At 42.1% G+C, this 27,026-nt stretch overlaps 1 protein-coding gene and 1 pseudogene across 3 annotated transcripts in view; one reads left to right on the top strand and one right to left on the bottom strand.

Annotated features, from left to right (window-relative positions):
* LOC308270987 (SH3 domain-containing protein 19-like) overlaps positions 1-24,222 on the bottom strand; it is an 83,529-nt pseudogene extending 59,307 nt beyond the window's left edge. Inside the window, exons 1-2 of the transcript in view lie at positions 24,209-24,222; positions 23,799-23,818 (exon numbers count right to left, since the gene is read on the bottom strand). The product of the transcript in view is annotated as an SH3 domain-containing protein 19-like (transcript). The remainder of the gene's footprint in view (positions 1-23,798; positions 23,819-24,208) is intronic.
* A 762-nt stretch (positions 24,223-24,984) lies between these two features.
* The window catches only part of BAZ1A (bromodomain adjacent to zinc finger domain 1A), a gene marked incomplete at both ends in the record, with an annotated part of 82,868 nt that continues 80,826 nt past the window's right edge, over positions 24,985-27,026 (top strand). For both annotated transcript variants that reach the window (XM_080706705.1, XM_080706704.1), the window contains one exon: positions 24,985-25,097. In XM_080706705.1, the coding sequence (XP_080562831.1) occupies positions 24,985-25,097 (113 nt within the window). The remainder of the gene's footprint in view (positions 25,098-27,026) is intronic.

Below are 27,026 nucleotides of genomic sequence, written 5' to 3'. Positions count from 1 at the left end.
GATGGATGTACCAGAGTTCATCTAAGCATTTGTCCATTGAAGAAAACGAGTTGTTTCCAGCATGGGACTATTATGGGTAAAGCAATGAACGTTTGTGAATATGTTTTTATGTGAAAATAAGTTTTTATCTCTCTGGGATAAATGCCCAGGAGCAAAGTTGCTGTAGTGCATTTTAAGTTTTATAAGAAAATGTTAAATGGCTTCCCAGAATGCCTGCCATTTGACATTCCCACCAGCAAAGTATGACTTTCCAGTGTGTGGCACCCTTGTCAGGCCTTGGTGTTTTCATGTTATTTTAGCTGTTCTGATAGTTGTGAACAACTTCCCATGGGCTGTGCATCTCTATATCTACCATGAAATGTCTGATCACATTCTTTAGACATCTTCTCATTCAATTTCTTTATTTCTTTATTTCTTTATTTATTTTTATGGGGATTGCTCATTCAATTTTTTAAAAAACTGTTGCATTTTGAGAATTCTTTATATGTTATAGATATAAGTCCTTTGATAGATATGTGGCTTGCAAATGTTTCTCTCAGTCTATAGCTTGATTTTTCTTCTTTTTTTTTTCATTTCATTTTTGGTGTATGTTTGTGGGGTGTTAGTGAGGATTGAGTCCAGGAGTTCTCTGCCACTGAGCTATATTCCCAGCCCTTTTCATTTTTCATTTTGAAACAGGTTTTCCTTAAATTGCCCAGGCTGGCCTCCAACTTGACATTTTCCTGTCTCAGTTTCCACAGTAGCTGGGGATACAGATGTGTACCACTGTGCCTTGCTTGTGTTTGTTTGTTTGTTTGTTTGTTTGTTTTTGTGGTACTGGGGATTGAACCCAGAGGGCATTCTACCTCTGAGCTATACCCCCAGCCCTATTTTATTTTTATTTTGAAATAGGGTCTCACTAAGTTGTGGAGGGCCTCACTATGTAGCTGAGGCTGGCCGAGAATCGCAATCCTCCTGTCTCAGCCTCCCAAGTACTGGGATTACAGGCGTGAATCACCATGCCCAGTTTTATGATTCATTTTGAGGTAATTATTGTATTGTAAGATGTGAGTTGTACGTTGAGGTTTATTTATTTTGCTTGTGGCAGTCTAACTATTCCACCACCATTTACTGAAAAGGATATACTTCCTCTTTAGATTGCTTTTCCCCCTTTTAAAAATAACCCTTAGGCATCTTGTTTGAGGTTAATTGTGGCTCTGGTTCTGTTGATCCATGTATCCATCTCTTGTGCCACTTTGTTGGCATTTTTAAAATTATTTATTTGTAGAACTGGGCATTGGAGAAAGAAGGTCCTCTTCATTCTTCTTTTGGAAGATCTCAGGTTCAAGGTCAGCCTTGACAACTTAGCAAAACCCTGTTTCAAAATAATAAAATAGAATAGGGCTGAACCAGGAGTGGTGGCGCATGCTTGTAATCCCATCATTTAGGAGGCTGAGACAGGAGGATTGTGGTTCACAGACAGCCTCAGTTACTTAGTGAGGCTCTTTGCAACTCAGTGAGACCCTATTTCAAAATAAAGAATAAAAATAGGGCTGGGGGTTTAGCTTGGAGGTAGAATTCCCCTGAATTTCATCCCCAGTACTGCAAAATTATATATATATATAATTATATGTATAATATATAAATATATCATATAATATATAAATTATTATATAAAATATTATATAAATGCATAAATTATATATAATTATATATGTATATTAGGGCTGGGGAGTGTAGTTCAGAGGTAGAACCTCTGGGTTCAATCCTCTGTACCACAAAAAATTAATAATTTTTAAAATCCCGTTTTGGAGCCAGGCGTGGTGGCGCACACTTGTAATTCCAGCATTCTGGAGGCTGAGACTGGAGGATCACGGTTTGCCGACAGCTTCAGCTACTTAGTGAGGCCTTCTGCATCTTAGTGAGACCCTGTTTCAAAATAAAGAATAAAAAATAGGGCAAGGGGTGTAGCTCGGAGGTCGAATGCCCCTAAGTTCCATCCCCAGACCCGCAAAAAAAAAAAAAAAAAAAAAATTCTGCTTTGGTGAGCCAGTGTAGCCTAGTGGTGAAGAGTGGGCTCTAAACACTTAATATTGAGATGACCTTGGGAAGGCAAATTAAAAGTCACTAAATTTCTATCCTCTCACCTAATAATGGAATTAGGAAAACTTAATTACTTAATGTTTGTAAAGTGTCATAATATTTGAGCAGGGTGTGATGCTATACACCTGTAATCCCAGTACTTGGGAGGCTGAGACAGGAAGATTGCAGGTTTGATGTCAGCTTAAGCAAATAAGTAAGACTCTGTTTCAAAATTTAAAGCGGGGAGAGGATAGGGTATAGTTTGGAGGTAGAATGTCCCAGGGTTTAATCCCTAGTACCAAAAAAAGTCATAATATTTGACACACAGTAAAGTACAAAGTTCGTCCTTCCTTCTCTCCCCCTCCCTTTCTTTCTCTTATGTGTGGGTACTGGGGATTGAACTCAGGGGTGTTCTACCTCTGAGCTACACCCCCAGCCCTTATAATTTTTTGTTTTGAAATAGTGTCTTGGTGATCTGGGCATGGTGGTGCACACTTGTAATCCCAGAATTTGGGAGGCTGAGACAGGATGATCACGGTTCACAGACAGCCTCATCTACTTAGTGAGGCCCTTTGCAACTCAGTGAGACTCTGTTTCAAAATAAAGAATAAAAAATAGAGCTGGGGGTGTAGCTCAGAGGTAGAATACCCCTAGATTCCATCCCTAGCACCGCAAAAAAAATAAATAAAAAAATATATATATAATATATTGTTGAAAAATTGCTGAGGCTGGTCTTCAACTTGCAGTCCTCCTTGTCTCAGCCTCCCAAGTACTTGGATTATAAGCATGTGTCACCATATCCTGATAAACCCTAACATTTTTTTTCCTGAAAAAAAAATAAACATGTTTTCTGTTCATGCAACAGGTCAGTGTGGGTGTTCCTGGTTCAACAGCACCCCTGAGCAATTCTCTTCTAAGCTGGGGCCCAGGCTCTCAGTTTTACTTTGATCTTATGATTCTCTCACCCTCTAGGTCTTTGGAATTCTTTTTCTTTTTGTTTTTTAGTTGAAAGGAAAGAGAGGGGAGCAGAGAAGTGCTTGTGGGTTCTCCCTGCTCTAGAAGCGGCACTTTCTCCCATACTGCACTGGCCAGAATTCACCTGCAAGCACTCTGCTAACCAGCTGCCAGGGAAGCTGAGAAATGTGGTCTCTGTACCCAGAGGAAAAGTAAACAAGCAAACGGACATCGCAGAGGACTGTGCCAGGGGAAGTGCTTGACAGCACCAGATGTCTTATTAGGGCCTAGAGTAGGTAGGGATCTTGCTACAGAACAGGAAAACAAGATGAGAAATAAACGATGAGAATGTAGCAATCGCACTCGATTTTGGGGAAGTGTTTCAAGCAAAAGAAAGAGCGCGTGCAAAGGCCTCGGTCTGGACTATTTTTTTTTTTTTTTTAGTGAGATCTTATTTCTATTTTTCAAATGGTTACTGCCACCATACAGGAAAAGTTATTTTGTGAGAAAACATTTTTCTCAACTTCTCCCAATAGGAGTAATAGTTTTCTTAGTTGACTTTTGATATTTCCAGCCAGACACATACACACAGTGATAAATTTCTTCTATTATTCTTAATAACTGTGCTTCTTGTCTTGTTAGCTAACTTCCTGAATAAATATCAGTAAAATCAATAAGTGGATTACAGGCACACACCTGTAATTCTGTATTTAGAGAGGCTGAGATAAGAGGATTGTAGGTTCAAGGTCATCCTCAGCAATTTAGTGAGACCCTCAGCAACTTAGTGAGACCCTGTTTCAAAATAAAAAATAACAGCCGGGCATGGTGGCTCACGCTTATAATCTCAGCATTCAGGAGGCTGAGACAGGAGAAGCGCGGTTCTTGGACAGCCTCAGCTTCTACTTAGTGAGGCCCTTTGCAACTTAGTGAGACCCTGTTTCAAAATAAAGAATAAAAATATAGGGCTGGGGGTGTCGCTTGGAGGTAGAGTGCCCCTGGGTTCCATCCCCAGTACTGCAAAAAATAAAAAATAAAATCAATAAACAAGGGTGAGGGCCAGCTCACCAGGTGCTGTGCCGTGTATGTCCCCATCACTCCGAACTTCATCATGATGTGAGACTACAATGGACCAATAAAAGTATATTTAAAAATGAAAGCCTGGGAAGTATAGTGTGGAGGTAGAATGCCCCTGAGTTTAATCTCCATTTAAAAATTTAAAATTTTTTAAAATCTAGCAAAGAGAGTGGAGATTTTCGAACATTGTCAATTTTGATAAAAGTATGGCTAAAATTTTAATGTTACCTTTGGTCTGCTTTATCATGTCTTGCTTGAAATACTATGTTTATGCTTTATCATGTCTTCATTGACATTTGTGTTTTTTACAAACCAGGAACAAACACTAGGTATGTCAAACACTATTTATTTATTTATTTATTTATTTATTTATTTATTTATTTATTTATTTTGGTGGTACTGGGGTTCCTGGAAACCCTTCTACCTCTGGGCTACACTCCCAGACCTATTTTTATACCTTTTTAATTTGGAAACAGGGTCTCCCAAGCCAGCGCGGCTGGCTTCGAACCTGCGCGATCCTCCTGTCTCTGCCTCCCAAGCGCGGGGATTACAAGCGTGTGCCACCTCGCCCAACGCTTTTTATTTTCTCTCAAAGCAATCTCGGATTTTAAAGTCTTCTGATCCATTAATGTGATACACATATTTATTGATTTCCTGATGTTGTACCATCTGTACAGTTCAAAAGTAAGCCCTTTTTGTTAGGGAGTGCTATTTTGTTAATATACTATTGCATTTGATTACACAGTGTGTGTGTGTGTGTGTGTGTGTGTGTGTTACTGTAGATTTGTAGATTGAACCCAGGGGCATTCTATCTCTGATCTACTCCCACAGCCCTTTTTCAATTTTTGTTTTGAAACAGGTCTCACTAAGTTGTTGAGAGTCCTACTATGTTGCTGAAGATGCCCTTGAACCTATAGTTCTCCTGTCTCAGCCTCACAGACGCTGGGATTACAGAAGTATGCCACCACTCTCAGCTGTACCTGTTTTAATAACTTATATTAGAGTGTAGTTTTCTTTTTGTGTGTGCTTTGTATATCAGGCTTTGTTCTCGGGGCTATGATAACTTTGTAAAATGAATGATGAAGCTTTCCATAGCATCTTGATTTCTACGGTGCACAAGATATTATTGCTGATAATAAATATATAGCATAAAGTTTTTTTGTGTGTGTATGGCACTGGGGATTAAACCCAGGGGCATTCTTCCTCCGAGCTACACTCTCAGTCCTATTCTATTTTTATTTTGAAACAAGGTCTCACTAGATTGCTGAGAGCCTCACTACTTGCTGAGGCTGTCCTTTAACCTGTGATCCTCCTATCTCAGCTTCCCAAGTACAGGGATTACAGGCATGTGCCACCACGTCTGGCTAGCATAAAGTGCTTTTTGTTTTTCTTTTTTGTGGTACTGGGAATTAAACCCAGAGGCAGTCTACCTCTGAGCTACACCCCCAGCCCGATTTTTTATTCTTTATTTTGAAACAGTCTCACTAAATTGTGGAAAGCCTCACTAAGTAGCTGAGGTTGGCTGTGAACCTGCGATCCTCCTGTCTCAGCCTCCCAAGTACCGGGATTACAAGTGTTCATCACCACTGTCAGCTAGCATAATGTTTTAATAGAATTCCTTTACAAGCAGTTATGAATCTGGAACCCATTACTGTTCTTTGTAGATGATGAAATTTAGTTTCCAAGGCTTTATGTACCAAATGGAAATTTAAACCCCAGCCCCAAAGTCCAAGATTATGGTACGCTGTTTCTCTAGCATGTTTTGATAGAATAGAATTCATACAAAGCTTTAGTAACCTGTCATGGTGGGGAAATGAAACTTTCTATATTAGTGAATTTCCCAGATATGGTCATCCAGTGTTTAGCAGCCCTCCCAGCCCCCACTTCAGCCTTCACTTTTTTCTTTTTCAGTGCTGAGACTTGAACCCAGGATCTCATGCATGCTAAGCAAACTTTCTGTCACTGAGCTACAACCCCAGCTCTACCGCCTTTACTTTTAGCCTATGAGACCCTGTTTCAAAATAAGGAATAAAAAATAGGGCTGGGGATGTAGCTTGGAGGTAGAATGCCCTCTGGATTCCATCCCCAATACTGCAAAAAAAAAAAAAAAAAGTCCAGATTACATTTCATCTGAGCCATAATAACTTTTTTTTTTCACAGTATTTTTTTTAATTTTATTGGTGCACTGTATTCATACATCATAGTGGGATACAAACTTTTGTAGACATACATGCACACATCGCCCAGTCAGCCCCCACCCGATCCCCACCCCATTCTCTCCCCATCCCTCCTTCCCATTCTTGGCTTAGTAGTTGACATCTAGTATTAGAGCAATTTATCCAAAATTAAAAATGATAATCTCACATAACAGTTTCATTTGTCTGATACCAAGCATTTGATGATTTAAAGATAACATTTCAATATTTCTTTTTGCTTTCTTTCTTACCAGAGCATATTTTTTTCTGTTTTTTTAGGTGAAACTATCATATAATTATATATTTATTTTTCAGAAAAAAATCTATCCTAATATGGAATATGAATTCTAGATACCCAAAACAATCTTGAAAAAGAACAAAGCTAGCAGATATATATTTTCTGATTTCAAACCATATAAAGCTACAATAATTGAAACAGTGTAGTACTGTTCTAAAGGCAGATATATAGACCATTGGAGTTAAATACAGGCCTAGAGCTAACTTCTTCCCTATATTGTCAAGTTATTTTTGACAAGGTTTCCACGAAGATTTGGTGGTGGAAATAATAATCTTTTAACTAAATATTGTTGAAAAATAATAATTACATGGAAAAGAATAAAGTTGGACCCTTACCTAATCCCACATACAAGTATTAACTCAAACTAGATAAAAGACCTAAATATAAAATCTTAAGACTATAAACTTTTAGGAGAAAATCTGGGTCATAAAACCTCACAACATTGAAATTGGCAGTGATTTCTTGGATATGATTTCAATGGCACAGGCAACAGAAGAATATACAAACTCCCTAAAAAATAAAAGAAAATATTGTATATCCAAAGACAATGTAAACAGAGTTAAAAGTTACTAATAGAATTGGATAAAATATTTCCAAATGCTATATCTGAAGGTATATTAATATTCCAACTAGAAATCGTAAAAATTAACAACAATAAAGGCAAACAATACAATTTAGAGATAGGTAAAAGACTAACATAAATAATGAATCTCCACAGATAACCAATCTTAGTTGTCTGTTGGATGGAAACTCTTGTTTCTCTGGTTCTGGTGAGTGTTACCTATTTCTTCTTTGTAGTTAATCTCTTTGAGTATTTTCTCTAGCGCTGGTTTTGAAGACATAAATTCCTTCAGTTTCTGTTTGTCATGGAAGCTTCTTATTTCTCCATCTAATTTGATAAAAAGTTTTGCTGGGTAGGAAATTTTTGGCTGGAAGTTGTTTTCTTTCAGAGTTTGGAATATGTTACTCCAGGCCCTTCTGGCTCTCATGACTTGGTTTGGGAAGTCTGGAGTGATTCTAATTGGTTTGCCTCTGAATGTCACTTGGCCCTTTGTTTTTGTTGCCTTTAAAATTCTCTGCTTGGCTTCCACATTGGTCATTTTGACAATTATATGGCGTGGGGATCCTCTTCTCGGATCCTGTCTAAAGGGAGTTCTATAAGTTTCCTGGATCTGTGTATCAACCTCTTGCTCTATATTTGGAAAATTTTCTGCTATTACTTCCTTGAAGAGATTGTTGATCCCTTTGGTATCACTTTCTTTTCCCTCCTCTATTCCAATTATTCTTAGGTTAGCTCTCTTAAGATGGGCCCATATTTCTTCAATGTCAGATTCCTGCTGTTGGATATCTTTTTCTAGATTAGAAACTATGCATTCATTTTTGGATTGCTCATCTTCTAAGAGCGAGATTCTGTTCTCCATGTGGTCTAATCGGTTGTTTGTGCTTTGAATTGAGGCCTTTACTTCATTAATTGCATCCTTTATCTCTTTTTGGCTCTCTCTGAGTTCTTTTCGAAGCACCTCTATTATTTCTACAGTTATTTTCCTGATTTGATCTTCTAGAAATCTCTGATTTTCTGTTTTATCAGGTTCTGATGTTGTGGGGTTGTGCACATTCATTACTCCAGTGTTATTCCTCTTTCCCATGATTTCGGAGGTTTGTGCCTTCTCTGGGTTCTTCCCTTGGGTCACTATGGCTTCACTTAAGGTGCTCTGGATCTCGAGTCTGTATTATCTCAGACTCCACTACTCCTTTACTGGGTTGTATCACAGAGTCTCCGACCCAGGGAGTCGATAGAGACTGCTTTAAACTATGGGGGGTGCCAGGTTGCACGCTCTCCTATGGTGTGATATCTCTGCCACCACCACTCCCTCACTGGGTCAAGTCCCAGGAGGCACAATACTGGGATTTCTCCTCTGTGGCCCGCAATTTGACTCACTGTTCTTGAGTACGTAGATGTAGCTGTACTGGACTCGGTGAATTCACTGCTGCTGCCGCCGCCGGTGGCAATATGGCGCCTCTGCCACGCCCTCGGCCATGAGGCTGGCCTATTTTTTCTTCTCTGGTTTTGATTTCCACTCTGAATCCCTGCAGCGTGTGCTGAGCTCAGCCACTGGGAGCTTTAAATGCTGTCTGCGCCGAAAGATCCCGCCTGGCTGTTCCGCATCGGCTCACCTCGGCTTGCTGTAGCCGTCCGTTGAGTTCGCCGCTGCCGCCGGCAGTATGGCGCTGCTGCCGCGTCCTCGGGCGCGTGTGTCTCCTCTGTGGCCCTGAGCTCTGTTCTCAGTCCGCTTTCTCTCTGGAGCCTAGTCGTTTTTTTGTTTTTCTGGTGATGGTGTTTTCTGGCTATGAAAGGCGCTCTTTTTGTGGTAATGGAGATTGGTTGTTAGCGGGACTCTTAAGCCCCGCTTTTCTTGGTCGCCATCTTCCCGGAAGTCCCATAATAACTTTTTTAAAATTTATTTTGCAGTACTGGGAATTGAACTCAGGGCCTTCTTAATTCTAGGGAAGTGCTCTACCACTGAGTTACATTCCCAGTCCTCTTTGAGTTTTTTGGGTTTTGTGAAGTTGCAGAAGCTGGCATTGAACTTGCAATCTTCCTACTTCAACCTCCTAAGAAGCTTGCTACCATAACTGGCCACTATGACTCTGTGTGTGTGTGTGTGTGTGTGTTGTGTGTGTGTGTGTGTGTGTGTGTGTGTGTGTTGTGTGTGTGTGTGTGTGTGTGTGTGTTACTGGGGATTAGACCTGCAGCCCTTTTATTTATTTATTTATTTATTTATTTTTATTTTTATTTTTATTTGGCAGTACTGGAGATTGACCCAGAGGCAGTCTACCTCTCAGCTACAGCATCAGCCCTACTTTTTATTCTTTGTTTTGAAATAGGGTCTCTCGCAGGGCATGGTGGTGCATGCTTGTAATCCCTGCGCTTGGGAGGCTGAGACAGGAGGATCGCCCAGGTTTGAAGCCAGCCTCAGCTACTTAGTGAGGCTCTCAGCAACAGGGTGAGACCATGTTTCCAAATAAAAAAATAAAAAAAAGAAAAGAAATAGGGTCTCACTAAATTGCAGAGGGCCTCACTAAGTAGATGAACCTATGAACCTATGATCCTCCTGTCTCAGCCTCCCAAGTACAGAGATTACAAGCGTGTACCACCCCCCCAGCTCCTGTTTTAGTTTATTATTATTATTATTATTATTATTATTATTATTACTCTGAGGATTGAACCCAGGGGCATTCTACCTCCAAGCTACACCCTCCAGCCCTTTTATTTTTTATTTTGAAATGGTCTCACTAAATTGAGGAGGGTATCACTAAGTAGTTGAGGCTGGCCACGAACCTGTGATCCTTCTATCTCAGCCTCTCAAGTACTGGGATTACAAGTGCGCACCACCACACCTGGCTTATTTTTTTATTTTGAAACAGGGTCCCTTTAAGAGGTTGAGGCCTTGCTAAATTGATGAGAGTGGCCTGGAACCAGCCATCCTCCTGTTTTAGCCTTCCAAGTATTGAGATTACTTGAATGCATGGTAGGCACCATCACATCCAACTGACTTTCTTATTCTTAAACTCAGTGCTTGGCAAAGTGCATGAGCAGTTACCAAGTGATTCTTTTTTTTCTTTCTTCTTTTGGTACCGGTGGTGGAACCCAGGAATATTCTATCTCCGAGCTACACCCCCAGCCCTATTTTTTATTCTCACTGAGTTGCAGAGGGCCTCACTCAGTAGCTGAAGCTGTCCTCAAACCATGATTCTCCTGTCTCAGCCTCCCAAATGCTGGGATTACAAGTGTGGATCACTACACTGCCTCCTATTTTATTTTTATTTTGAAACAAGGTCTCATTAAGTTTCTATTGTCCTAGCTAACTGCTGTGATCCTCCTGTCTCAGCCTTCCGAGTGGTGGTAAGCCACCCTGGCCAGCTTAAATATCTCATTTTTAGCTCTCAGATCCAAACACATAGCATCACATTCTGTTGTATGGCATCTATGGTGGAGTGGGCTGAAAGGTATTCTCTTAGGATAGAAAGAGAAATGGAGATGTGTGTGGAGTCTGAGCAGAAGGCGCTGCCAACTTCTCTACTAGAAAGTTCTAAAACGTAATGTAGAAATATTTTATGAAGGATTGATTAATTTGAATTAATGATAAAAATGTTCATGGCATCTTCTAAGTCCTAAACTTGACTGTTCCCTTTATGCTGATATCACTGTTTATTGCCAAAAACTTCTGGTTACAGCATTAAATGAGTATAATTGGTATTGTTATAGACATCAGAAAAACTCTGGCTTGTGACTAGGAGATAACCAACACAGGGCAACTCGAAGTGCATTTATAATTTTAACTGCTTGGATGCAGCTAATGACAAAGTCATATTATATTGCTTGTTGCGTCTCAGAAGCCAGCATCCCAAATCACACAACTATTTCTGGATTAGCACTCATTGAAATGTTTTATGATTAATATATCAAATGATTTCTGCTTATAGAAACTTCCATTTTGGAAATAGACATAAATATCTAAAACATACTAGCTGGGTGTGGCAAATGCCTATAATTTCAGTACTTGGGAGGCTGAAACAGGAGGATCACAGGTTCGAGGCCAGGCCAGCCTCAGCAGTGTAGGGAGGCTCTCTGCAACTTAGTAAGACCTTGTTTCAAAACAAAAAATGTAGCCGGGCGTGGTGGCGCACGCATGTAATCCCAGCATTCAGGAGGCTGAGACCTGGAGGATCGGGGTTCGCGGACAGCCTCAGCTACTTAGTGAGGCCCTCTGCAACTCAGTGAGACCCGGTTTCAAAATAAAGAATAAAAAAAAAAAAAATAGGGCAGGGGGTGTAGCTTGGAGGTCAAATGCCCCTGGGTTCCGTCCCCAGACCCGCAAAAAAAAAAAAAAAAAAAAAAAAAAAAAAAAAAAAAAAAAAAAAATTGAGCTGGGTGTATTGGTGTATTGGCACAAGCCTGTAATTAGGAGGTTGAGACTGAAAAATTCTTTTTTTTTTTGTGTGGTACTGGGGGTGGAACCCAGGGGCTCTCTACCTCCGGGCTATACTCCCAGACCCACTTTATATTTTATTGGGAAACAGGGTCTCACTAAGTTGCTGAGAGCCTCACTAAGTAGCTGAGGCTGGCTTCGAACCTGCGCGATCCTCCTGTCTCAGCCTCCCAAGCATGGGGATTCCCACCACGCCCGGCAGAAACTGAAAAATTCTATGTTCAAGGCCCTCAGCAATTTAGTGAGCCCCTGTTTCAAAATAAAAAATAAAATAGGGCTGAGGGTGTAGCTCAGAGGTAGAATATCCCTGAGTTGCATCCCTAATACAAAGAAAAAAAAGGACTGGAGGTGTAGCTCAGAGGTGAAAGGCCCCTGAGTTCAATCCCCAACACTAGAATAATAAATAAATAAATAAATAAATAAATAAATAACAAATTTTAAAAATTGATTCAATTCCCAGTATCGATCAATCAATCAATCATACTAATACAAAACATAAAAGAATTCAAAACACCACCAAGATTACACTAAGTTTATATTATTTAGTAACAAAAGGGGGGAAATGATAAGGTGGTTCTTCCAAGGGAATCAAAGTGAAGGCAAAACATTTTCTTTTAAGGATAAAGGTTTGGGTATGCTAGTCTGCCAAAGGCAAAGGGGGAAGATGCTAGAAGGAAGTCAAGGAATAAGGCCTTTGAGGTGGAAAAAATATGTCAAAGGCACAGACAAAGCCTTGGAAAGAAGAAAACAATAGGGAAAGAAAAACGAGTATGGCAAAAACAGAAGAATATCTGGCTTGAAAACAGACATCATATCAAATGGCTCAGACTTTGTAAGTAAACTGGGAAGCAAGGTGATTGCTGATGGCAAAGCTTAGGGCTAAGAAAGGTAGAAGATCAGGTTGGAAGTTTTGAGAAAAAATGGAAAAGAGGTTTTCTTAGACCACCTCTCTGGGGTATTCAACAGAAGGGCAACATGGCATGCCTTGGAAGAAGTCTGCAACATCAGGCCCTTCATATTTGATAATATCTGGCAATGATGGGAAAGCAGACACAGGAAAAGCAGAGGCTGGTGGCTATTCTCGGGGGACAGGGAGGCATCCTGAAACGCTGTTGAGTGCCAGGAGCATCCTGGAGGTGGGTAGAGGTACTTGACTAGAGGGGACATGCCAGGGTTTGGATGTGCTCAGAGGTGGAGTGATTGGATCGTGACGGCTCTGACTTCATCAGTAGATTCAGCCATTGATGGCTGAGTGAACTACTGAGAGACGGGACCTAGTTGGAAGAAGTAGGTCACCAGGTGTGTTCCCTGGGAGATTTATCTTCTCTCCCACTCCTTCCCTCTCTCTGCTTCCTGGCTGCCATGCGCTGAGCAGCTTCCTTCTACAGTGCCCTTCCACTATGCTGTCCTACCTCACATCAGGCCTAGGGCAATGGAGCCAGCCGATCGTGGACTGCCATCTCTGAAACTATAAACCAACACAAATAAGTTTTTCTCTAAATTGTTCTTGTCAGGTAATTTGGTCACAACAACAAAAATCGAACACAGGCAATTTTAAAGAGACCTATTTATTTGGCAAATATTAGTTATCTATTGTATATTCACAAATATTTAACATCACATTTCTGGAAACAATTCCCTAATCCATAGTCTTAATCTGGATTCCTCTGATGATTTCAGACTGGTCTTCCAACTGGTCTATAGGGCCTATCTCTGCTTTCATGCCCTGTATTTAAAATGGGGGGCTTCAGCCGGGCGTGGTGGCGCACGCTTGTAATCCCAGCGCTTGGGAGGCTGAGACAGGAGGATCGCACGGGTTCAAAGCCAGCCTCAGCTACTTAGTGAGGCTCTCAGCAACTTAGTGAGACCCTGTTTCCAAATAAAGTATAAAACAGGTCTGGGAGTACAGCCTGGAGGTATAAAAGGTCCTGGGTTCCACCCCTAGGACCACAAAAAAATGGGCTACTTCATCTCCCACTCAAACCCATTTCTGTACCTGATTAACCCATTTCTGTTGTTGAGGTTATTACTTTTCTAGACTCCCAGGCCTGATACCTTTGAGTCAGCTCTGAGTTTTCCTCTTTCTTCCTTAGTGTGTCATCAAATTCTGTCACTAAATCCTTCCTCTGAAATATTTCTTCTGCCTTTTCTTCTTTTCCATGCCAAGGAAGTAATTCAGGCTATAACAGTCCCCTCTATCCACGAGGGAGAATTCCAGTACTCCCTGATGTATGCCTGAGAGCACAGATAGAATAAAATTCCATATATACTACATTTTTTCTATACATAGATATTGAGAATAAAGTTTAATTGATAAATTAGGCATTATAATAGATTAATGACAATAACTAGTAGAGTGAAAAAAATTTTTTTTGTGGTACTGGGATTCCTGGAAGCCCTTCTACCTTCGGGTTACACTCCCAGACCTATTTTATTTTTTGGAAACAGGGTCTCCTAAGCCAGCGCGGCTGGCTTTGAACCTGCGCGATCCTCCTGTCTCCGCCTCCCAAGCTCGGGGATTACAAGCATGCGCCACCACGCCCGGCACAATGAAAAATTTTAACAATATGCCATAACAAAAGTTATGCAACTTCAATCTCTGTCTAGAGGAAGTGAGGACAAATACTAATATTTCCAGACCACAGTTAACAGCAGGGAGCTGGAAGGCTACTCTCTTGTCATTTTCTGCTTACCCTCCTGTCTCATCTCAACTAGTTCGATGCCTGTAAGCACTGCCCAGTCCAATCAGTCTTACCATCCTAGATTCATCTTTCTAAAATGTCAGTGTAAAGAGTCACTCGTCTCAGAAGTCTTCGAGGAGCTGTGGTAGACTTCCCCAAGGACGCAGAAGACACTCAAAGAGCTCATAGTCCAACAAGAATTGGGCAATTATGGCAGCAGGGAGGAAATAATTGGGGAACGGCTTCCCTGAGGAGTGACAGGAGAAGAGAAGGGATGGGAAGGGGTTAGGAAATATCAGGGGTTTGGGAATGGGTTGAGGGGGAAGCAGTGAAGCCAAGGAGACTCGGGACCATTCTGAGGGTGGGACGAGAACCAGGGAAGAGTGTATCACAGTGATCAAGGTGGAGGAGATGCCAGTGATCGGTGAATAAGGTGACCTCTTCCCTGGAAGGAGTCCACTGAATTTGTCAATTAGGGAATCAGGACCAAGGGCAGTTTCAGGGAACTGTAGGGGGTGGAGAGGCTACAAAGTAAAGATGTAGAAACATGGAATATAGATTTTCTTTTTATTTATTTTTATTTTTTGGTACTGGAGATGGAACCCAGAAACATTTTACCTCTGGGCTACAGCCCAGCCCTGTTTTATTTTATTTTATTTTTTTGGAAACAGAGTCTTGCTAGGTTGGTGAGAGTCTCACTACTGGCTGAGGCTGTCCTCAAACCTGCCATTTTCCTGTCTCGGCCTTCCAAGTATTGGGATTACAGGCCTGTGCCACCACGCCCAGTTTAGATTTTCTTTGTGAAATGTCAGTTGAAGCCGGGTGTGGTGGCGCACGCTTGTAATCCCTGCACTTGGGAGGCTGAGACAGGAGGATCACACAGGTTCAAAGCCAGCCTCAGCTACTTAGTGAGGCTCTCAGCAACTTAGTGAGACTCCGTTTCCAAATAAAGTATAAAATAGATCTGGGAGTATAGCCCAGAGGTAGAAAAGCTCCTGGGTCCCCCACCCCCCCCCAGTACCACACACACACACACACACACAAATGTCAGTTGAAGCCAGATGTGGTGGCACATGCTTGAAATCCTAGTATTTGGGAGGCTGAGACAGAAAGATCACAAGTTCGAGGGCAGGCTCAGAAATTTAGTGAGACTGTGTTTCAAAATAAAAAAAAATAATAATAAAATGGGTTGAGAGTGTGGCTCAGGGGTAAAATGCCACTGGGTTCCAGTCCATAGTACCAAACCAAACTAAACTAAAATGTCAGTTGAGAATGGAAGAGAACTAGTGCTGAGGATAAAGAGAAGTGCATTGAATCTGCCCTCTCCCCACCCCACCAGTGAAATAGATGTGCACTAGTTATGCCCTAAGGGCAGCCAGAGGTAGAGGAGAGGTCGCTATTAGATAGAAGGAAGATTACTGATAGCACCCGATTCCTAAAGAGGTAGGAGGAGATATAATCTAATTAGGAAAAAAGTCTGTCCATTTATAATCCTACTTTTACCATACATGTGCTAATTGTGTGTGTGTGTGTGTGTGTGTGTGTGTGTGTGTGTGTGTGTGTGTGTTACGGTTGTAAAGATTGACTATCCCTGACCCGAAAAGTTGCAAACTCTGAAACCTTCCTAGTGCCAACTTGACTGCACAAGTGGAATATTTCACACCTGACTTTATGCAATACATTGCAGTCAAAACAAAGGCACACTATCTGGGTGAGGTGGCCCAGGCCTGTAATCTAGCTACGCCAGAGGCTGAGGCAGGAAAATCTAAAGTTGGAATCCAGCCTGTGCAATTTAGCTAGATCCTTCCCCAACAAACAAACAAACAAACAAACAAACAAAACAAAAAAAATCCTTCTGCAAAACAAAGACACACTAAAAATACTGAATAAAATGACCCTCAGGCCGGGCATGATGGCACACACTGGTAATCCCAATACTTGGGAGGCTAGGAGAGGAGGATTGCGGGTTTGCTGCTAGCCTCAGCTACTTAGTGAGGCCCACTGCAATTTAGTGAGACCTTGTTTCAAAATAAAGCATAAAAAATAAGACTGAGAGCTGAGCTTGGTGGCGCACGCCTGTAATCCCAGCATTCGGGAGGCTGAGACTGGAGGATCGCGGTTCGCGGACAGCCTCAGCTACTTAGGCCCTCCACAACTTGGTGAGACCCTGTTTCAAAATAAAGAATAAAAAATAGGGCCGGGGGTGTAGCTTGGAGATAGAATGCCCCTGGGTTCTGTCCTCAGTTCTGAAAAAAAAAAAAATCCTGGGGCTACACGTCCATGTGTATATGAAACCATAAGTGAATTCTTTTTTGTTTAGACTTGGATCCAATCTTGGGGATATATGTATGTTCAAAATATTTGTGTATGTTCAAGTAGTCCATATCCAAAGAACTTCTGGCCCTAAGCCTTTTGGGGAAGAGCTAGTTAACTTGTATATGGTTAAGGTAATGAAGCATTCATTACGAAATGACTAGGTGAATTTTTGCAACTTGAAAGTGATGTAGTTGAATGAATCATTGCAGCAAACTCTAGAAGTTTCCTGTACTTTAGCTTGAAAGAGGCACATTAGGTTCAAAGGTATTATTCATCATTGCAATAAAAATCACCTGGGGATTAAGAATATTTTCAGATTGAAGACTGATATATTTGCTTTGTATTGCTGCTATAACAAATTACCACATTGTGGAAGGTCCAAAGTCCAATACAAATCTTACCAGGCTAAAAGAAAGGTTAGCAAGTCTGTGTTCCTTTTGGAGCCCTCTAGACGTGAAACTGTCCCCTTCTTCAGCTTTTAAAGATCACCACATTTCTTGGTTTGTGACCCATTTCTTCATTCAAAACCAGCAATGTCACATTTCTCCGACTTTTGTTCAATCATCCTCTCCTCTTTCTAACCATAGTCAGGAAATGTTCTCCACTTTGAAGTACTCATATAATTAGGTTGGGTAGCCGGCGTGATGGCGCACACTTGTAATCCCTGTGTTTGGGAAGCAGAGACAGGAGGATCGCGCAGATTCAAAGCCAGCTGTGCTGGCTTAAGAGATCATGTTTCCAAATAAAAAGTATAAAATAGGTCTGGGAGTGTAGCCCGGAGGTAGAGGGGCTTCCAGGAACACCAGTACCACCAAAAAAAAAAAAAAAAAAGAACCAGGTGTGGTGGTGCATGCTTGTAATTCCAGCATTTGGGAGGCTGAGACAGGTGGATCGTGGTTGGAGGACAGCCTCAGCAACTTAGTGAGGCCCTTTGCAACTCAGTGAGACCCTTTTTTAAAATAAAGAATTAAAAAATAGGGCTGGAGGTGTCACTCAGAGGTAGAATGCCCCTGGGTCCCATCCCCAGTACTGCAAAAAAAAAAAAAAAAAAAAAAAAAGAATGTTTAAAATGGGAAAAAGAAAGGTGGTTTTCTTTCTTTTCTTTTTTATATCACACTGGTGATGGAACCCAGGAGCAAGTCTGAACTAGACTCCCAGCCCTATTTTATTTTTTTATTTCAAAATAGTCTGAGTTGTGGAGGGCCTCCGTAAGTTGATGAGGTTGGCTGTGAATCTGCAATCCTCCTGTCTCAGTCTCCCAAATACTGGGGTTACAGGTGTGTGCAGTCACACCTGGCTAGGAAAGGTGTTTTATATTAGGGAATCTGGTGTTTGTGCTTGAGTCAGGGAAGATGCTTGATCTGGTAGGTGAGCTGGGTCCTAGAAGCCAGGCATGTGGTGCGGAGGTGATAACAAATTATAGGGAAAGTTTACTGGTAGCTTGGAGTGAACTTTATCTTTTTCAGCCCCCCAAAGAGAAATTGAGCTTGAAAAAGAGAAAATTCAGTTCTGCTAGGAAAATATGAGATGGATATTTTGATCCAAATATTTGAACTAGAGAAAATTACAATGGTAGCCCGACTCCTGTATTCTAGGTATAATGATAACAGGAGTAAAAGGGAAGAAATCCCAACTTTTTTTTTTTTATAGGCGCCTGTAGCATTAGAACATGTTTCACTAGGAACTCTTGGGTTAGAATTTAGCAAAACTCCTTTCAGAATGGGATTCTGAACTTTAGCTCTTTTCTGTCTCTACTTCCTAATTGCTAAATAGCCTTATATGTGTTGCAACATGAGGAGTATCCTTTGTAAAGCATGGTGGGGAGTTATTGGTGTAAAAACAGTATCTTCTTCAGCCATGTGAGCTAACAGGTTAGAAGATATGGCCTTAGTTATATATATTGTTGAGACTGGCTTTGAAACTGCGATACTCCTGATTTAGCCTCCCAAGTACTGGGTGTAGTGGCATGTGCCACTGTGCCCAGCTAAAATATTTTTAAGTAATTAATTATTTAATGTGTGTGTTACTGGGAATTGAATCCAGGGGTGCTATACCATTGAGCTACTTTCACAGCCCTTTTTAGTTTTTATTTTGAAACAGAGTCTTGAATCTGGGATCCTCCTGTCTCAGCCTCCCAATAAAGCACTAGGTTACAGGTGTGTACCACCATGCCAAACTTCCAAACTTATAGTAATATATATATATATATATATATATATATATATATATATGTGTGTGTGTGTGTGTGTGTGTGTGTGTGTGTGTGTATTTGTGGCATTGGGGATGGAACCCAGGGGCATTCTACCTCTGAGCTACACCTCTAGCCTCTATTTTTTTTTTTTTTTTTGGTGGTATTGGGGGTGGAACCCAGAGGCTTTCTACCTCCAAGCTATACTCCCAGACCTTTTTTATATTTTATTTGGAAACAGGGTCTCACTAAGTTGCTGAGAGCCTCACTAAGTAGCTGAGGCTGGCTTCGAACCTGTGCGATACTCCTGTCTCAACCTCCCAAGCGCGGGGATTACAAGCGTGCACCACCACGCCCGGCTTAGCCCTATTTTTTTATTATTTATTTTGAAACAGGGTCTCACTAAGTTGCAAAGGGCCTCACTAGGTAGCCAAGGCTGTCCTGAACTGCAGCCCTCCTGTCTCAGCCTCCCAAATGCTGGGATTACAAGTGTGCACCACCTCGTTCAGCTATGGTAATCTTTTAAATTATACCTGATAATAGGGTATAGCCTGAACACTAAAGGAGAAGTAAAAGAGGAACAACATAAATTCTAGTGTCTTCTACTCCTGTAATAAAAGAAATTAATCAGTAAGTAATATGTCAAATACTAGTGCAGACTTTATATCTATTTTTTTTAGGTACTGGGGATGGAACCCAGGAGGCATTCTACCTCCGAGCTACACCCCCAGTCCTATTTTTTATTCTTTATTTTGAAACAGGGTCTCACTGAGTTGTAAAGGGCCTCACTAAGTAGCTGAGGCTGTCTGCGAACCGCCATCCTCCTATCTCGGCCTCCCAAATGTTGGAATTACAAGTGTGCACCACCACTCCTGGCTTATATATTTTTTGTTAGAAAGACATTCAAAAAGCGAACAGAGTTGAGCTAGATGTCAGATAGAGTTATATTTTGAGAAAATGATTTACAAAGTCAAAGATATATTTTGTATATTTATTTTATTTACATTATATTATTAGTATTAGTAGTAGTAGTAGTAGTAGTAGTTGTTGTTGTTGTTGTAGTACTGGGGATTGAACTCAGGGGCATTCTTCCACTAAGATTCTGTTTGATTCTTTGTTTGGAAACCGAGCCCCCCTAAATTGCTGAGGCTGCCTTCTAACCCGCGATCTTCTTGTCTTGCTTTTCAAGTACTGGGATTACAGGTGTGCACACCACACCCTGCTTCTATATGTATTTTATCTGCTTAAGAAATATTTGTAATGGTATTTTACTTGTTTATAAAGTGTGAGTAGGGCACACCAGAAAATCAGATATTATCAAAACCAAGGAAAAAACAATGTGGTCTAAAGAGACTGTCCAGTCAGGAGGCCAGGATTTCAGTTCCGGAGCTTCAATTTCTTCAGGTGCAAAATGAAAGAATTATCATTTCCCAAAGGTTTCCTTCAGCTTTAAGCGATTACTAACTCACCAAACTACCCAAATAAAAACCTTCCTGCCGGGCATGGTGGATGCATGCTTGTAATTCCAACATCTGGGAGGCTGAGACAAGAGGATCGCAGTTCACAGACAGCCTCAGCTACTTAGTGAGGTCCCCTGCAACTGAGTGAGACCCTGCTTCAAAATAAAGAATAAAAAATAGGGCTGGGGGTGTAGTTCGGAGGTAGAATGCACCTGTGTTCCATCCCCAGTACCCCCCCCCACAAAACTTCCTATGTTAATCAGTCAACAGAACACAGGCAAATTAATCTAGCTCAAATGTTAACATTTATTTTCAGCCAGGCATGGTGGTAATCCCAGTCCTTTAGAGGCTGAGACAGAAGGATCACAGGTTGGAAGCCAGCCTTAGCTGGCTTAGTGAGGCACTCCACAAATTAGTGAGACCCTGTTTGAAAATAAAAAATAAAATAAGGCTGGGGTTATAGCTTGGAGGTAGAATACCCCCCGTTCAACCCCTAGTACCGCAAAAATAAAATAAAACAAAAAAAATCCACAAAAAAGAAAAAAATTTATATTCAAAGCTAGGTGCAGTGGCACATGTCTAGAATTCCTGCAACTTGGGGGGTTGAGACAGGAGAATTACAAGTTTGTGGCCAGCCTCGGCAGTTTAGCAAGAGCCTGTCTTGAAATAATAAAAATTTAAAGAGTTGGAAATGCTTAATGGCAGAGTACTCTAAATTCAGTCCCCAGTCCCAAAAGCAAACAACAAAAACACAAAATACTTTATATTCCATAGTCTTGTCTAAAGCAGTATAGCGTCTCAAAATTGACATTTTAATCAAACTATATTTGGATAATATTAAGCTAATGTATAGCCTGTGTAGTTGGTACATTTACACTTTACAGCCATGTCTTCACCCAGAAGGGTGACTAATGGAGACTGAGAGGTGGCATCTTGTGACTGGGGATGATATTTTAGAGCTCCGATTTTCCATTGTCCCTCAGAAGGTACCCTGTAGATAACTTCCTGTAGGACAGATCCTGGGTCTTCCTTTTACATTTTCTTCCAATCTTTAATACTTCTCGTTTTATATTCTATTACTGATGATCATTAGGACTCACACAATTCTTGTTTTGGTTGTGTTTTCTTCTTCTCTTCCCTATAAGATTGCATGTTGGGGGGGCCAGATTACATTTATGCTACATCTCTTACATGAGCTAGTACCTTGTCTTGGTACATAAAGGAGCTTGGTAATTTTTGTTTGTGTTTTACTGCAGATGGAACCTAGTAGCATGCTACATCTGAGTTACATCCCCCGCCCCTATTTTATTTTGAAACAGGTTCTCACTAAATTGCAGAGAGCCTCACCAAGTTGCTGAAGCTGGACATGAACCTGAGGTCCTCCTGTCTCAGTCTCCCGAGAACTGGAATTCCAGGCAAGTGCTACTGTGTCCAGCTAATATTTCCAATTTTTTCAAAGTCTCATTCCATGAAAGTGTTCTTTATTTTCTGGATATAGCAATGAGCATTTCATTTTCAAAAGCCAAGATATAGTAATTTATAAAGCAATGAAGTAATCAGGATACCAACATATAGAAATAAATAATAACTAAAGAATAATAAGATAAGCTTTTAGTAGTAAATGTGTAGAAAAACTTTAATATAAATGTTATTTAGTGAGGCAGTTTAGATATGCTATCAATTTGATAATTATAAATGCATTAAAAATAAACTTTTGCTGGGAATGGTGGTGCATACCTGTAGTCCCAGTACTTGGGAGGCTAAGACAGGAAGATTGCAGGTTTGTGGCCAGCCTCAGAAATTTAGCAAGGCCCTCAGCAACTTAGAGAGACTCTGTTTCAAAATAAAAAATAAAATAAGGCTGGGGGTATAGCTTAGAGGTGGAATGTCCTTGTATTGCAAAAAACAAAAACAACAAACTCTTGCACAAGTTTTGCATAAGTTTCTAAAGGTACATTATTCTGAAATAATGAAAAACATGTAAAACATTTATTATATTTATTACAAGTCATTAAAATAAACCCTATATCTGTAACCTAAAGCTATGATTATATTACATTTTGAGTATGATAATGTTTTAATGAAATAGAATAAAACTACAATTTCGTTAGTATAAGAAAAGAATCCAACAGTTTAAAATATATGCTTACTAATAATGGAATAAACATGTTGCTTTTAATCCTGCTATTAGTAATTTTAAAATTTAGCAAATAGATCTAAAATACACTTAAGTATTCAGAGAATTTAATCTGTTTTTAGCTTAACAGTTAACTTGGGATTTTGAATTACAAGGCTGATGCTTTAACATAGATTGTGTGCTTGGGGGTGTAGCTCAATGGAAGGGATTATGTTTAGCATGCTTGGGGCCCAGTACATTTTTTTTTAAATAAATTGCAGAGCTGGGCGTGTTGGTGCTCGCTTGTAATCCCCGTGCTTGGGAGGCTGAGACAGGAGGATCGCACAGGTTCGAAGCCAGCTTCAGCTACTTAGTGAGGCTCTCAGCAATTTAGTGGGACCCTGTTTCCAAATAAAGTATAAAATAGGTCTAGGAGTAGAGCTCAGAGGTAGAAAATCCCCTGGGTTCCACCCTCACTACCACCACTTTTCTCCTTGTAATTTTTTTTTGAGGATTCCTTTGAAAGTCTTTCTTTCTCTCTTTCTTTCTCTTCCTTTCATACTGAAGATAGAACCAAGGAGCATTCTACCTCTGAGCTATATCCCTAGCCCTATTTTATTATCATTACTATTTTATTTTGTAACAGAGTTTCAGGAAGTTGCAGAGGGCCTAAGTGGCTGAGGCCAGCTGGGAACCTGCAATCCTCCTGCCTCAGTCTCCCAAGTACTGGATTACAAGCATTTGCTACCACACTTGGTTTAGGGCTCTAAATTTTTTTTACCTAGTAAGTTAATACTTCCTAGGGAGAAAATTTCTAACTTGTCCCTCAGGGTACTAGTTGGAGGCTAGTTTAAAACAGCACATCTTTTAAGAGTGTGTTTTTTCAGGTTGAAGTATATATTTGTTATTGGCAGCATTTCTAAGCTTCTGTGCCTTTTATAGTGAGAGAGTAATTTAAAAATACCATTAATGATTTCTTTAAACACTCAAAGAATATTGTGCTTTTCCCAAATAATAACTGTTAGCTATGTGATCAACTAAAAGCAGCCTGAGAGTTTAAAAATGGTAGTTTTAAATTAATTAATTAATTAATTAATTTTGTGGTACTGGGCATGGAATTTAGGGGCATTCTACCTCCGAGCTACAACCCCCCAGCCTTATTTTTTATTTTTTATTTTGAAACAGGGTCTCACTGAGTTACAAAGGGCCTCACTAAGTAGAAGGTGAGGCTGTCATCGAACAGCGATCCTCCTGTCTCAGCCTCCCAAATGCTGGGATTACAAGCGTGAGCCACCACACCCAGCTGTAACTAGTTTTTTATTTCTTACATGGTTTGCTGCAAAGTACAAATGTGCTTAATTTGAAGATTTTTAAAGCCGATCCTACATTGTTTTTGTAATTATCCCTTCACGGTACTACCAGTTTGAAATAACATGTTGTTGAAAAAATGTTCTTCAAACTTACTTTTAGACTCATTCTTACACCTTAATTTGCAAATAAGCGAATATCATCGAGAGCAACAGCAAAAACAGCTGGTGGACATTGAGTGGCTTCTAGGCTAGAAGATTACTTTAATTCAAAAGTCATATATTATGTGGATCAAAACTGATTTCATAAATTAAAATTATTGATACGGGAAAAGTTGCTGCGAATTTTAGTAATAAATCCATCACCTTTAAAATTCGGGCTGAATTAAAAACGCATCTTTTGCAAAATATTTACAGGGGTGTATATCCGACTTTTTAAAGGGCGTGCTATTTCATTGTAAATGTGTAAGGGTCTCGTAGGCTGCAGACATACATTTCTAACATTCGTCCCCCCCCCCCGCCCCCCGAGCTACTTCAATCTCTGAATTGTGTGAAGTGTCAACTCACGTCCAGGAAGGCATTTTCCGTACAAGTGGCTTGTTTCCACATGCAAAAAACCCCTTCGGGGATACGAATTACAACTTTTTTTTGGGGGGAGGGAATATCAAAACATTTTCATTTCTTATCCTTCAACTCGTCTCAAGGCCGATTCCTCACTCGCCGCGGGAGCCCCTTCGCCCGCGGCCGGGGCGGGCGCGGGGCCCGGCGTCTGCCCCGATCTTCAGGCTGATAACCTCAAACATGGAGGATGCTTCTGATCCTTCACGCGGGAGGGTGGCTCCATTAATTAATAATGTAGCTCTCCGGGGCCGCGCGCCGGCTCTTCCTGTCTCGGTGACAGGCTGTAAAAGTCATCGGGCAGCCAATGAGAAGCCGGGAGCGGGGCGCGCCAAGCCCCGCCCCGCGGCGCTTCCTCCTTCGGAGCCCGAAGTAGCTCAGAAACTTCCCGGGCGCTCGCGGGGCCGGGCGGGCCGGGGTCGGGGCTGCGGCGGGCGGCGCGGGCGGGCGGGCGAGCGGGCGGGCGGCCGGCGTGCGCGCAGGTGAGCGGCGGCGGCGGGGGGCGAGGCGGGCGGCTGGGGGCGCGGGCGGCGGGCGCCGAGCACGTTGCGCCCCGGCGGCGGCGGCGGCGGCGGCGGCGGCCCCATTGTGAGCCTCGGGGGGCCGGGCCGGGCGGCGGCCACACAAAAGGCGGCGGAGCCCGGGGGACCGGCCCGCCCGGCTCCCCGCGCTCACCGCGTCCTCCACTCCCCAGGGCCGGGGCCGACGCGGGCGGCGCTCGGGAGATGCCGCTGCTCCACCGCAAGCCGTTCGTGCGACGGCAGCCGCCGGCGGACCTGCGGCCGGACGAGGAAGTTTTCTACTGTAAAGTCACCAACGAGATCTTCCGCCACTACGAGTAAGGGCGGGCGCGGCGCGGGGCGGCGCGGGCCCCTCCCGGCGCGGCGCCCTTTTGTCCCTCCCTCCCTCCGCCCGCCCGCGCGCTCCGCGCCCCGGCCCCGCCGCCCCCGCCGCCCCCGCGGGAGCTCCCGCCGCGGCCCCGGAGCGAGCCCCGGGCCCTAGGCCTCGGGAGCGCGGCGCTCGGCGCCTGGGGCTGGGCCCCCGGGAGCTCGGCGTCTCCGCCCCCCGGGGACCGGCCGGTGAGGAAGGGGCCGGGCGGAGGCGCCCCCCGGCTCGGCGCTCGGGTGGCCCGGAGGGCGGCGCGGGGAGTCGGGGACCGGCTTAGGGCAAGTTCAACTCCGGCCTCGGCGCGGCGCCGCCGCCCCGTCCCCCGGCGCGTGTGGGCCGCCTGACATGTGCCACCCGCTATTGTTTTGATAAGCGCCCGAAGCTGTCGGCGGCGTCTTCTCAACCCTCAGATTTTCATCTGTCACCTGGCTCGGCCCAAGAGATCCCCCCTTTCCAGTGACAACGAAGCCGGGGCGTGTGTTTTAGCGATGGGGGTTTAAACGGGATTCCCCAGTGAGGGTCGGAATCGATCAATCGCTGGAACAGCCTGGTCCTCCCTTTTTCTTAAGCGTTATCCTCTCCCCGCAGAAGGAACGAATCCCTTTGTGGCTTAGAAAGCATGTGTTACAGCAACCGAATACTTTGCGTGTAGGAGGCACCTTTCCTGAGTTGGGGAGAGGGGGCTTGATCCAGAGAGGGCGTTAGGCAAACTCTGCACCTGTCTGAGAACGGGAGTAGCGAGGTAGAAAAGTCAGTTCCTTTGAGCGTTGGTTTGAAATGAGCCCTTTTTTCTTCAGTTCCAATGAAAAGAGTTGTGCGTAAACATGTTATATCTAGAGAAGTAGATAGTACTTTCATCAGACAATACTTTTAAGTAGGAGAGCACATCTTACTCGGCTCCTGTACAGACTTGTTGTGTTACTCAAATAGGAGTTCACTCTTGTAACTACTTAAGTGAATTTGGATTAGGTAACTGGACAAGGATGATTTTTTTTTTATTTCTTCTTAAAGTTTAAGTTAAAAATCCTTTAGACAGTTCTGAAGTTTTGGAGAATTTTATCTGGGAGTGCCAAGGCTTATATTTCAAGATGTTTTCTCTTTCGATATAAGCAATATTGAGAGTCTCTCTACACTTTATAGGATAAATGTCTTTTATCCTCTGTAAATTAAACCCTCTCATGTACTTTTTTTTAACTATGGAGAAATCTCAAATGCTGAAGTAAAGGAGATTTTTGACATTCTAAGTCTATCTTCCATGAACATTAAGGAACTGTACTTTTTGTAGTGTTAAAACATTAAAAATGATAAATAGCTACTTTTTTACTTTATTTTTTTCACCTTTGTATTTGGGTTTTTTGAAGCTACAGGCCATTCAAGGCAGATGATGGATTTGGGAGCAGAGCTATTTAACCATTTACCTGAACAGAACAGTATTAGTGGTGTTCTTATTTATTGATCCTTTTGATTTTTTTTTTTTTTTTTTTTTTTTTTTTTGGTGCTGGGGGTGGAACCCAGGGGCTTTACCTCCGGGTTATACTCCCAGACCTATTTTATATTTTATTTGGAAACAGGGTCTCACTAAGTTGCTGAGAGCCTCACTAAGTAGCCGAGGCTGGCTTACGAACCTGTGAGATGCTTGTGTCTCAGCCTCCCAAGCGCGGGGATTACAAGTGTGTGCCTCCACGCCTGGCCCTTTTGATCCTTATGATTTGGAATTGACAAAATTGAAAGAAGACTGTCATTTAATTGTGTTATATTTTGAATTATTTTCTCCTTAAATGATAATAGATCTCTTCAAAAAGGCAATCAGGGCAGATAGTAGTATCGGGTGGTCTGTAGCAGTATGGTAATTTGACCCTTGGCAAAACAAGTCTGGGGA

This window comes from Muscardinus avellanarius (assembly GCF_963383645.1).
Source record: "Muscardinus avellanarius genome assembly, chromosome: 12".
Taxonomy (NCBI): Eukaryota; Metazoa; Chordata; class Mammalia; order Rodentia; family Gliridae; genus Muscardinus; species Muscardinus avellanarius.
The sequence above is the reverse complement of the archived record's forward strand: the minus strand, read 5'-3'. Positions and strand labels throughout refer to the sequence as shown.